This window comes from Jaculus jaculus, chromosome 17 (assembly GCF_020740685.1).
Source record: "Jaculus jaculus isolate mJacJac1 chromosome 17, mJacJac1.mat.Y.cur, whole genome shotgun sequence".
Classification (NCBI taxonomy): domain Eukaryota; kingdom Metazoa; phylum Chordata; class Mammalia; order Rodentia; family Dipodidae; genus Jaculus; species Jaculus jaculus.
Window position 1 is genome coordinate 22,217,690 of NC_059118.1, and position 13,462 is coordinate 22,231,151.

Consider the following 13,462-nt stretch of genomic DNA (forward strand, 5'->3'; position numbering starts at 1 on the left):
GGGACAGGATAAGGCTGAAGTGGACCCAAGAGGACGGCATGGAGCCAGGCATGTAGTGAGGTACCCAATAAACAGTTGTTGAACAGATGACCAGCAGCACAATGAGGGTGCTCAGAAGAGAGGATTATTAATTTTCAAAATACAACAACTTCAATGGTTGGTGGAGCCATCCTTTCACAGATACAATTAATATGATAGCACCAGGGTGTTTAAAAAGGCTACAAATTATTCTCTCCCTCTTTCTCTCTCTCTCTCTCTCTCTCTCTGCCTCTATCAAATAAATAAATAAATAAATAAATAAATAAATAAATAAACAAAATACGTTTTAAAAAGGGAGCTGGAGAGATGGCTTGGTGGCTAAGGCGTTTGCCTGTAAAGCCAAAGGATCCTGGTTTTATTCTCCAGGACCCACGTAAGCCAGATGCACATGGTGGCACACGCATCTGGAATTCATTTGCAGTGGCTGGAGGCCCTGGCATGCCCATTCTCTCCCTCTCTCTCTTTGCCTCTTTCTATCAAATGAATATATAAATAAAAATATTTTTATATATATATATTTTTTCATTTGAGAGCGACAAACATAGAGAGAAAGACAGATAGAGGGAGAGAGAGAGAATGGGTGCGCCAGGGCTTCCAGCCTCTGCAAACAAACTCCAGACGCGTGCGCCCCCTTGTGCATCTGGCTAACGTGGGACCTGGGGAAGCGAGCCTCGAACCAGGGTACTTAGGCTTCACAGGCAAGCGCTTAACCGCTAAGCCATCTCTCCAGCCCAAGAAATATTTTTAAATGCTACAATTTAAAGAAAAACCAAAACACCAGGAAGACGACAGCAAATGTTAGAGGAGGGGAGAAAGGACCACGTGGAGGAAGCCAGGTCTCGGAGTGAAGGAGGGAGGGACGGTGCTGTTTACCTGGCCGAGAGTGCACTCCATGCCGCCTAGGAAGTCCGCTTCCTTCAGCCCGTTGTGGTTGCTGCTGATGTCGTGGACTTCGAATCGCAGGCGCTGAACCTCTTCAAAGTAGAAGTCCACAGTGAACAGTTTCGAGTACACCGGGTTTATGCAGGTCCGGATGACTTCTGTCCTGTCAACCTGCAAGGAGAAAGAGGAAAGCACTCAGGGACTTGTATTGAACCCTCCTGAAAGTCACCGGGGCTGGCCCCGTGAACGTCTGCAAGGCCGAGCTTCAAGGCAGAAGATATCACTGGACATCACAAAGAATGTGTGGCTTCATATTTGAAGATTTTAGAGCACGTTTATATTATTAGGAGACGGAGCAAGACGGGACCATCATGTTGCTGGAAAGGCCAAGACCACATCTGGCCTGAAGAAGAAAGAAATCTGTGATCCATTGGTGATGTCTGACGGGCACAGTAATGGAAAAAATGCTAGAGTAGTTGTCTCATTTTGACCAACTCTAATGGGCGGCTTTCTTGCTCAAGATTTCAAGCCTAATGAAGTAGAGAGCCATGCGAACAGGCATGAATATAAGACTGTTTCATGTGGGCCCTTCGTTTTATATATGGTTTACCCACTGATTTCAGTTCCTGAGATCGCAGTTTCTTCATCAGCAAGATGAGAATTGGATTAGAGAATGAATCGGCACTTCGTTACCTACTACGATCCACTGTACCTTCCTTGGTCACTTATCATTTGTCCTGTCCTATTCAATGACCCAGGAGGATGACCCCTACGACTGAATTTCCTGGGCTCCCTTGCCCTCTGGATGCTGGGAGGGGTCAGTGAGAGGGAGGGCTGGGCAGGAGATGAGGGACGAGGAGAAGTGGAGGCAGGCATGCCCCTGTGTACGCAGACATCGTGTCAGACGCCCCTGTGCCCAGGGACCTTTGACTGGGACTTAGGGACACAGGCCCTGGTGTTTCCACTGGAGCTCCTTACCTAACTGGGACAGGCCCAGAACTCATGGCGATGTTCCTGCCTTAGCTTCCTGGCTAACGTGCTTCAGTCTCCTGACCCTTCAGAATGAGGAGTGGCGACAGCTTCCTGCTGAGGCCATCCCTAATGTCTCACCTTCCTTTGTGGCTCCTTTGTCGGCGTCTTTAAATGAGTTTTACCCTCTAGGAATTTATCTCAGGGGGTTCAACTCTCTGGCTATGTCTTCCCCCTACGCCCTCTGGGATTTGAACCACCACAGTTCTTTTCCTTTCTGTTTGTTAACGTGTGAAAATAAGACCAGAGCTGGGGAGATGGCTCACCGGGTAAGAGTGCTGCATGAGCACAAGATCCTGAGTTCGATCCCCAGCACCCCGCATTAACATCCAGCTGGAGGTGGAGACAGGAGATCACTGGGGCTCACGACTCAGCCACTCTACCCCAAAACAGCAAGTCCTAGCTTCGGTGAGACTTTGTCTCAAGAAAATAAGATGGGAGCACATTCCCCTCTCGCCTCCAAATGTGTGTGCACAGGGCTCACACATTTGCACATCCATGTGTGTACAACACACATACACGCACACACACCACATATGCTACCCACACACCGAAACCAAAATGAAAATAAACAAAACCATTTATGTTCCGGAGATCCGTAAAGATATTCCAGATCATATAGCAGTTTTTGCAACGGGAGATAATCATCCTTTCATATTTTACAAATCACCCGGAGGCGGTATGTTCCTTGCCACATTGGTTTTAAAATGGAAGCACAGTTTATCGGCAGTTTCCCAAGTGTCAGTTCTTAGTACAAACCATGTAGCTACTTCTCTTATTCTTATCTGGGTAAAGGGAAATAAACATTCTTTCCCACAGTCCCCAAAAGAGAAGAAAGCAGCCCGCCACACTGTGCATGCCCACGGTGTCCTGCAAAGGTAATTGGATACTTTGTTTAGCTTCCCCTGATGAAGTTTTTAAGTGAAATACTTTGACCCTGGTCATTTTCATTTCTAGGTTGGGCTTTTTAAAAAATACTTTAAAAAAAGTTTTTTTGTGTTTGGGCTGGAGGAATGGCTAAGCAGTTAAGGCGTTTGCCTGCAAAGCCAAAGGACCCAGGTTCGATTCCCCAGGACCCACGTTAGCCAGATGTACAAGGTGACACATGCCAGATGGAGTTCATTTACAGTGGCTGGAGGCCCTGGCGTGTTCATTCTCTATCTCTTTCTCTTTCTATTTCTCCCTCTTTCTCTGTCAAATAAACAAATAAAAATAAAATATTTTTTTTAAAGTTTTTCTTTAATTTTAGAGAGAGCAAGAGAGACAGTGAGAGTGAGAGAGAGAGAGAGAGAGAGAGAGCCAGGATCTCAGCCATTGCAATTGAACTCCAGACGCTTGCATCACCTTGTGGGAATGTGCAACCTTGCACTTGCCTCACCTTTGTGCATCTGGCTTGCATGGGATCTGGAGAGTTGAACGTGGGTCCTTAGGCTTTGCAGGCAAAGCACTTTAACCGTTGAGCCATCTCTCCAGCCCTAGGTTGGGATTTTGTGAGAAATCTGTCCTCTGAAGTTTGCCACTGATCATGCATAGTGTGACAGGCAATCCTAGCTGCAGGGAGAGGAGGATCTAGCTCTTGTTTTGTCCCTGCCCATCAGAAAGCCAGTATGCAGCCTGCGGTGGCTAGAACCTTACAAGTTGTTCAGACAGGTGAACATTTGACAACTCTAGCTTCCCATGGAGACACAACCTCGATTTCAACTGAGTCTGACATTCATGTAGATGATGTCACTTTAGGAGAGGGGCATGACTGATTATGCGACTGTCTGGCTGGCCATGTGAGTACAGGATTTACTGGCATAACTGCCAGCCTAATTTTTTTTTTAAAGCTGGTCAGAGATCATAATTTTAAGTAAGGGTATAAATCAGAAATCACAAGCTTGTAGTCTCAAAGCATAAGGTGACTTGGAGATACTTCATTTATTTTAATATATTTCCCCCTCAGTTTGTCAATGTGTAGAGTTTACTGCTTTTCCTTCAGAAAAAAAAAAGGAAGAAAGAAAGACTGGCGACCTTCCTGTGTATGGCAACAGTTGGGTGTGTCTCTATTCAAACAGAACACTCACTTTTCACGTCTCACAATCACTTCCCGGCCCTTCTCCCTCACTGAGTGCCCCTACTTGGCCCTGAGAGACATTAAAAACAAAACAAAACAAAACATCCAGTGCAAATGCATGAAACAAGAAGTTTAACTGTACTCATGTAGTGCCTTTTGATACAGAAGTAAATTACAGGCGGGTTTGATGTTTTCAGGGCATTGAGAAAAATCTTTCCTGCTTGTAGGTAAAAGCAAAGAGTTCTGGGCAGGTCAGATGGGGAGAGGAGATGGAAACTCTAGTCTTTGTTACTGTTAGACACCCCAAATGACACAAATGGCACCTTTTTGGTTTTCGCTGGTAACCCCCAGGTAGAACTAGTTCCTGGAGCTCGGGAGCTGGTTCAGTGAGCAGCGTGCTTGCTGTGAAAGTGTGAGGCCCTGAATCGGGATCTCCAGCAGCCAGGCAGACGTCGGGTGTGACAGTTTGTGCCTGCAATCCCAGTGCTGGCAAGGCAGAGGCAGGCGGATCCCTGGGACTTGCTGGTGAGCTAAACTAGCTGCATTGGTGAATTCTGGGCTCAGGGCTCCACTCTGTCTGAAAAAACCAGTAAGATGAACAGTGGCTGAGGAAGACACCCAGTATCACTCTCTGGCCTCACATGCACGTGAATACATGTGCATGTGCACACACTCCCATGCATGCCTGCGCACAGACACATGCGAATGCAGATGGATGCACAGTGCATATATGCAGAACTTAAACAATTTATAAAAAAAAGGAAATAGGTTCTTATCGTATTAGGCCACATACTTCAGACATGCTATCCAAGGTAAGCTGCCAGCAAGTGACACCGAGTGACTTGTTCTGTTGTTTACAGGGAAATATGAATATGAAAAGAAATTAAGTAATGTTCATTTGCATCGTGAAGCTAATTTCCAAGGACCATCTCTGGCTACAAAGAACCCCCAAAGTGTACGGGCTCAGTAGGAAAGTGCTTATAATGACAAGCGGATATTTAATTTTACTCATGTGGTGCCTTTTGACACAGAAGTGAGTTACTGATGGATTTGGTATTTTCAGGGGGCTGAAGCCAGGCAGGTTCCACCTGAGCAGAGAGTCTCAACTGGCTCATGTTTTCTACTGAGGTGTTAAGATTAAGGCAGTTGTTTCTAGACAAGCGTCCACTTACTAATGCAACCAGGGAAGCTTTCTTTGGAACTGATGAATCCTGTTCCCAACCCAGGGGTTCTGACTCTATGAGAAGAGGGTAGAGTCCAGAAATCTATAATATTAAAGTGTACCATAACGCCTTCCCTCCCTACCTCCTTCCATCCATCCATATCTCCCTCCTTCCTTCCTCCCTTCTTTCCTCCCTCCTTTCCTTCCTTCCTTCCTTTCTTAACTTCCCAAGTGTTGGGAATACAGGTGTGTACCACCATACCCTAGGAAATTTTGATGTGGTTTATCAGCCTTGAAGAAATAAGATGTAAGATCTATTTCTTGCTCTCCTGTGAGGTGAGGTGTGTGTGTGTGTGTTTTCTGTTGAGGTTTATTTGAATCTTGCTGCCTCTCTGTAACCCAATCTGCAGACAAACAAATGTTTACTGATGTCTTTTCTTCTTCAGTCATCATTTGCTTTAGAGTTCACAGACCATCACTGCATTTCTAAACTTTGAATCTTACAGTCATCATCTTGTATAGCTTTACATTATTTTACAGATGAGACAATTCCAGGCTGTGGGGTGGCATACGTTACTAGATGTCACAGTGGGCTCTTGAACTCAGCTTTCTGACCTCAAAGTGGTCCACTTCCCATAATTCATAAGCAGGCTTAGGAGGTGACAGAGTCGATAATTAAATTGTCACATTTGATGAGATGCCCTGTTAAAAATTTCACCTGAAATAAGTTTTAGCATAGCAATAGATTTATAATAGCTAAAGCTTTTGGAAGACTTTATGCCATAGTGCTCATTAAATAAAACGGCATTTTTGTAATATAACCGGCATAAAACAAAACATCATTTTGAGGTGTTCAGTTTAGGGACTGGAGAGATAGCGAAGTGGATAAAGTGCTTGCCGCACCACAAGGACCTGAGTTCAAGTCTCTGGAACCTGCGTGACATTGTACACAGTAGCATACACCTGTAATCCCACTGCTCCTTCTGTGAGATAGGAGGTAGAGAGAGCCGCATCCCCAGAAACTCGCGGGCCATCACAACACCCTTGTTGACAATAAGACTGTTCAAATCTTTCGCCATGCACTTGCTTGGCTATTCGTCCCTATGACAATACAAGCAGGTAGATATCTACTACCATGCCCTCTTCTGGGGAGATAGACAAACCCTGTAAATGTCTTCAGCTCTACAGAAGTGGATGGACTTGAACACAGGCACTGGAGCCCTGGAACCTCTGTGTTTCGCATCTATGCTATTAAGTCACGTAGACGTGAAGCTTTTGCTCATAGACCGCACCGCTCAACGCAGCACAGGGACAGATCGCCAGCGCGGCGTGGAGCTGCCGGGGAAAGTCAGTGAAGGCACAGTTGTATCTCTGGGGATCTGGCGTTTCCACTGTGAGGCCTGCATAGACCACGGGGCTCCTGAACCCTGTCCAGAGTAACTGGACTGTGTGGGTAGCCAGGTGACTATGCCACTAATCAACAACTACGGGCCACGTACATAGTGGCTTCCAGCTCTACAGGACTTACTAGGCCTGGAATTGCCACAGGTGAGGGTGCCAGATTCACTGCTGTGAGTGGGAAGGAGCTGCAGGAAGGCACCCACAACAGGGGGCTGGTCCCCAAAGGTGCTGAGGTTTTATGGGAGAACTTCCAGACCCTTGCCCCGGGGTTACCAAGGGCTGATGATTCATGATGCCATTGGCCGAAGAAATGCACAAAAGCCTCAGGGGCAGGCTTATAATTAGATGTTCCTTCAAAGTGATATTCTTTAAATATTTCCTCAATATTTATTTAGAGAGTATAGGGAGAAACTAATTTTGTCTGAATAAAGAATGGATAGCTTCATGTTCAAAAAGTAAGGGATTTATTACAGGCAATTTTTCAAACCATATTAACTTCCAAGAGGGCATATTAAACCATGCAAAGATTTGATAATAAAACAAATCACTGGTCGGCCAGAAATAACAGTGTTCCACTTTAGGATTTCAGCTGCTTATGGCCCCACTGGCTCTGAGATTTCAGCTTACAGCCCTCACCACTGTTGCTGGGCTGGGAAGGTTGCTCAGTGGGTAAAGTGTTTGCTGCAAACATGAGGATCTGAGTTCAATCCCCAGCATTCATGTAAAATCCGGGCATAGTGGCAAGCACCTATAATCCTAGGACCAGGCACATAGAGACAGGAGGATCCTAAGTGATTGCTGACTAGCGAGTCTAGCTGAACAGGTAAGATCTAAGTTCAGTTGAGACCCTTGTCTCAAATAAGTAAATAAATAAATAAATAAAAAAATAAAATAAAGTGGAGTGCTAGAGACATGGCTTAGTGGTTCAGAAATTTGACTGCAAAGCCAAAGGACCCAGGTTCAATTTCCCAAGACCCACATAAGCCAGATGCACAAGGTGTCGCATGTGTCTGGAATTCGTTTGCAGTGGCTGGAGGCCCTGGTGTGCCCATTCCCTCTCTCCTCTTGCTCTCTGCCTCTTTCTCTCTCTCTCTCAAATACGTAAATAGAAACATTTTTTAAAATACAAATAAATCTCAAATACGTAAATAAAAACATTTTTTAAAATACAAATAAGGGCTGGAGAGATGGCTTAGCAGTTAAGCGCTTGCCTGTGAAGCTTAAGGACCCCGGTTCGAGGCTCGGTTCCCCAGGACCCACGTTAGCCAGATGCACAAGGGGACGCATGCATCTGGAGTTTGTTTGCAGTGGCTGGAGGCCCTGGTGCACCCATTCTCTCTCTTTCTCTCTGCCTCTTTCTTTGTCTGTCGCTCTCAAATAAATAAGAATAAACAAAAAGATTTAAAATACAAACAAAATAGAAAGTGATTGATGCAGGCACCTAATGTCAACCTCTGGCCTCCACACATGTGCACATACATGTGTACACGCACCCACATGTGTATGATCATGGCACCCATATGAACTCACATGCACGCACATGTATGTGCAGCACACATATAGACAAAAAAGAAAAAAAAAAACAAATATCTGTGGTTCAAGCCACCCACTGACTGGCACTTAGAACAACCCTAGCTAATGTATACCCAGCCAAGCGCGCGCCTCTCATGGATTCCTCTCCAAACCCGCGTGTTTCACCCACTGAGCACTAAAACCCTCAGGCGCTCTTCACTAAGCTGAACAAGGATCACCATCCACTCACTGAGCCCTCGCTTCACCTCTGCTGTGCACTTGACCTGGCTCCCACTACCAGGGCCTCTGGTGCTCACGAGATCCTGCCCTGGGATCACCTTGCGGCACCCAGGGTGGAGCTAGACACCCCTATTACCACCAGCCTGGGGCTCCCATGTGGCTCCAAGCAAACAGGAAAATAGCATCACCTTCCTAGCAGGGTGAGTCAGGTGTCGATAGAATGAGCATCACATTGCGGATGCCTTCAGAGAGATCTGCGGTACCAGAGATGGGCCTCGGGGCTGGCTCCCTCTTCCTTCATCCCCAGGCCCGGTAGGCTGCTGGCTCACTTCATGAATGCCTGGTCTGAACGAATTCTGACCGGCGTACAGGTGAGGTCTCCTGGATGTCTTTGAATGCTGAATGTCTCTTGCTCTCCATAGCTGTTTGCTTTTTCCAGTGTGAATGCTCAGTTTGTGAGCCTGAAGTTTTCAGATTTCTGCCCCATGCCTCATTGCCTTGAGCTGCCATGTTCTTAGCTTTGAGGGGGGGCAGGGGAAGCGGGGACTACTGCTGTCATGTGACAGAACTTTCCATGATGTTCTATTTGACTTAAATGGCAGCAACTAGCCCCACATAACTATTTACACTTGAAATATGGCTAGCAGGATTGAGGAAATAACTTTATATGTATATTCAATTAATTAGAGAGAGAGAGAGAATGGACATATTAGGGCCTCTAGCCACTTCAAATGAACTCCAAATGCATGTACCACCTTGTGCATCTGGTTTACATGGGTCCTGGGGAATCAAACTTGGGGTCTTAGGCTTCACAGGCAAGCACCTTAACTTGCTAAGCCATCTCTCCAGCCCCATATTTTTTTCAAGGTAAGGTCTCACTCTAGCTCAGGCTGACCTGGAATTTACTATGTAGTCTCATCATGACCTCGAACTCGCAGTGATCCTCCTACCTCTGCCTCCTGAGTGCTGGAATTAAAGGTGTGTGCCACCATGCCCGGCTGGCCCCAATTATTTTAAATTTAAATAAAACACTTTTCCGCCTGTGTCAGCACTATCTCCCTGTAGATTAATGAAATCCTGAATGGTCTACACATGAGGCTGGGAATTCCCAGCTGACCTCAATGTAAGGCAGTACTTCTTAGGCCTTAGTACTTCTTAGTAGCACCTTGAAACTACTCAGGGATCTCCAGACTGATTAAGAGTCTCTGGGGGTCAGATACAGCTGTCGTCAGTTCAAAATCTACATAGGTGGGCTGGAGGGATGGCTTAGCGGTTAAGGCATTTGCCTGGAAAGCCAAAGGACCCAGGTTCAATTCCTCAGGACCCACATAGGTCAGATGCACAAGGGGGTGCACATGCCTGGAGTTTGTTTGCAGTGGCTGGAGGTGCTGGCACGCCCATTCTTTTTCTTTCTCTCTCTCCCTCTTTCTCTGTCAGATAAATAAAAAATAATTTAAAAAAATCTATATAGGTGATTCCAACACATGGTAAGGGTTTAGATCCAGTAATAAGATGAACTATTATAGTCCGGCTCCAGAGTGGAGACCAGGAATCAGATGTTTTACGTGATCTACTGTGAGCCCACATTCCCATCTCTGCACCACACTTCGTATGTTAATACATCCCTATGTCCATTTTGACTGCTGGTTACCTTACTATAGGATGTGGTGATGATGGAAACAGAGTAACTACCTTCTGGCAAAAGTGGGTTCATTTGGGTGTTAAGCACATGCATCAGAGTAGCGACCACATATCCTCTTTGTAACCCACAAGTCAGCAAGTACCATGGTCATCTTTTCAGGTCTGCTGTGCCCCCAGGATAGTGGCCCACATGGATCATTCATTGAGGCTTCTTTGCCGGCTCAACCTCTTTCAACCCATAATGGGCACCATTAGGCAATCAGACAACAAGTGCAGAGAGAGGCTAGTGTGCTTTGCCTGTCCTGTGAAGCCTTTTAGAAGTAACTATGCCTTTCTACCTACGATGCCCTCCTAGCTGCCCTTCCCGCAGAGTTCTAGCCCTCCTTGCATTCCCCTGACATCACTACTTCTGCTTGCCCACTGAGTCCCAGGAAGAATGGTTCTCACTGTAGCTAGCCAAGGGCTTCAGTGCACACCCTGACGGTCCCTTCAACCTGGCCCACATGGCTCTAGCCAGAACCTTCGCTCACATCTTTATTTTCTGCCACAGTCACGAGTCATTCTGTGATACTCTTAATGAATTCCTCATATAGTTAACAGACTGGAAAACGCTTCTGAATCCCACCATAGGTGAAATTGTGTCCAAGTCTGGTGGTCCACAACTCACAAATTACATTGGCTTTTAGGATCTTCAGATCTCCAGAAGCTATTCTTACAGTTAACTCCCTCTTGCGAGGGCATCCTAGTACCTAATCAGGTTTATTTTATACATTTTTTTAAATATTTTTTTTTAAATTTATTTATTTGAGAGCGACAGACACTGAGAGAAAGACAGATAGAGGGAGAGAGAGAGAATGGGCGCGCCAGGGCTTCCAGCCTCTGCAAACGAACTCCAGACGCGTGCGCCCCCTTGTGCATCTGGCTAACGTGGGACCTGGGGAACCGAGCCTCGAACTGGGGTCCTAAGGCTTCACAGGCAAGCACTTAACCGTTAAGCCATCTCTCCAGCCCCCTAATCAGGTTTAGTAATGGATCATCAGGTATGTCTGCAGAGTACTTAGTGTACACCAGGAATTGTTTTAACCATCTCTCAAATATTCTTCCCACTCCATCAACCCCACAGCATAAATTAGCACTATAACAATTTTACATGCAAAGAACACAGAGCTAAAAACATTAATTTACCCACCGAGCTGTTAAATGGTGGGACTTAATTGGAATTACCCTTGAAGCTCTTTCCAGAAATCTGACACCTCTTCTTGAAAACACAGAGCCATTTAACTACCTTCTCACCACAGAGGTTTTAAGCATAGCCATTGTGAACACTCACTTCTTCACATTTTCTTTGAGAGCAAAGCAATCTTTAGAGTCCTGCGACCATGCAACCGACTATGAAAAGTCTTTTCAGCGGGGATGTCGAGTGTCCAGCAAAGCCTTTCAAGGTCTTGAAACTTTCTCTTCCTCCTGCTGTATTTTACTCCTTAAGTTCTTTTTATTTAGCTAGAACCTCTGATGAAGAACAGAACGATACAGAAGAAATGTGGGTGGTCCAGACCTGAAAGACCCAAGAGGATTTTGCAACAGAAAGAGAATTCTTTTTCTCAGTCCCAAGTCATCTGATTTGTACCCCCCCAGACCCCCCACCACCACTGCAAACCGCAGGCAGAGCCCACCAGGATCAGGTAGAAGAAGATGAAGAATTGTGGGTACTCCACGTGCACGCTGTCAAATCCTCAGCATATGGGAGTGCACAGGCTAATCCCACACAGTGGTAAAGCAATTTGCACTTCATTGAGATGTTGGTTATTAATAGAAAATTCTCATCCTGTCGATTCTGTCACAGCTGCAGAGTCCTCCAGAGAGGTCACCCAAGACTAGAGAGCCTTGTTTCACTTTACTTTCTTTTTTCTTCATTGGTGTTGGAAATTAGTACAGAGAAATTCAGTTGCAGAATGCTGCACATAGATCTGAGGTCCAGCATGCTCACCCAGCCAGCAGCTTGTGAAGGTGAGCTAGCTGAGGTCTGCCTCAGCCGTTCTCATCACAGGCTTCCAATTCGACTTCTCTGACTCCTTGAGGACAACCAACATCCATTCTGCTTACCAGTCCATTTGGCAGTCCAAACTGGGAATGAATTATATGGGCCAAATGGGCCTCGTCTGAATACCATAGGGCGAGGAGGAAGCCGTTGGCTGAATGGCCACTGCTCTTTCCCACAGCACTCTGCGGTTCATGCCCTCTCCCCTACTTTGCTTCTACCACGATGTCAAAGGTCTGATCTCAAATGCATGTGGCTGATACCAATCATTTTTTTTTAATTTATTTTTTAAAGACAGATAGAGGGAGAAAGAGAGAATGGGCGCGCCAGGGCTTCCAGCCTCTGCAAACAAACTCCAGACGCGTGCGCCCCCTTGTGCATCTGGCTAACGTGGGACCTGGGGAACCGAGCCTCGAACCGGGGTCCTTAGGCTTCACAGGCAAGTGCTTAACCGCTAAGCCATCTCTCCAGCCCCCAATCATTTTAACTATTAAATCCACAGAGGTTACCAACGTTGGAAACCTGTCTCTCCACTCTGAGTGATCAGTGGAAACCCAGTGTTGGGAATGTACCTGTGTCTGCCTCTGAACTTAATGTCAAGGGCGATGACCTAGTGGTGATGCAGTCGGAAAGCTTGTCAGTGGCTCTCGTGCCACACACATGTCACATTCCTCTGGTGCCCCTGTGCTTCAGCTTTAGGTAAAGGAAACCGGGGTCCATGCATGTTAAAATGGTGCTCTTCAATTCCTGAAGTCTCATGTGTGAAGTTGAGCCATGGCTCCAGCTAGGTTCCCTCATTCTTTTTTTTCCCTAAATTATTTTTTTTTTTATTTATTTATTTGACAGAGAAAGAGGGAGGGAGAGAATGAGAGAGAATGGGCATGCCAGGGCATCTAGCCACTGCAAACAAACTCCAGACACGTGCACCCCTTGTGCATCTGGTGAACATGGGTCCTGGGGAATCGAACCTAGGTTCTTCGGCTTTGCAGGCAAAGGCCTTAACCACTAAGCCATCCCTCCAGCCCAGTTCCCTGATTCTTAATGCAGCTTTTCTACTTCACCACCCAAACTGCTCGTGACAGCATGCCCCTAGGATCCAGGGCTCAGAAATAAGGTCTAAACAAATGCATAACTACATTCTGCCTTTCTTTCCCCCCCCTTTTTTTTGAGTATGTATGTCTGTGTTATGTGACCATGTGTATGCATACATGTATGTGTTCATGCATGTGGGTGCATATGTGTGTGAAGAGGCCAGAGGTTGATACTGGGTGTCGTTTTGATCACTGTCCACCTTATCTACTGAGGCAAAGTCTTCCAGGTGAACCAAGGGCTCAGTGACTCAGCTAGTAAACCTAGTCAACTTGCTCTAGGGAGTCCCACTCTCTACCTCCCAAGTGCTGGGAATACAGGCCAGCTGCCATGCCCGCCTGACAATTACGTAGGTGCTGGGATCAGAACTTCA

At 46.2% G+C, this 13,462-nt stretch overlaps 1 protein-coding gene across 4 annotated transcripts in view; it reads right to left on the reverse strand.

Moving 5' to 3' along the window:
- Cpne4 (copine 4) overlaps window positions 1–13,462 on the reverse strand; it is a 568,085-nt gene that overhangs the window by 212,044 nt on the left and 342,579 nt on the right. For all 4 annotated transcript variants that reach the window (XM_045137041.1, XM_004664327.3, XM_045137042.1 and 1 more), the window contains one exon: window positions 913–1,092. In XM_045137041.1, coding sequence (XP_044992976.1) covers window positions 913–1,092 — 180 coding nt within the window. The remainder of the gene's footprint in view (window positions 1–912; window positions 1,093–13,462) is intronic.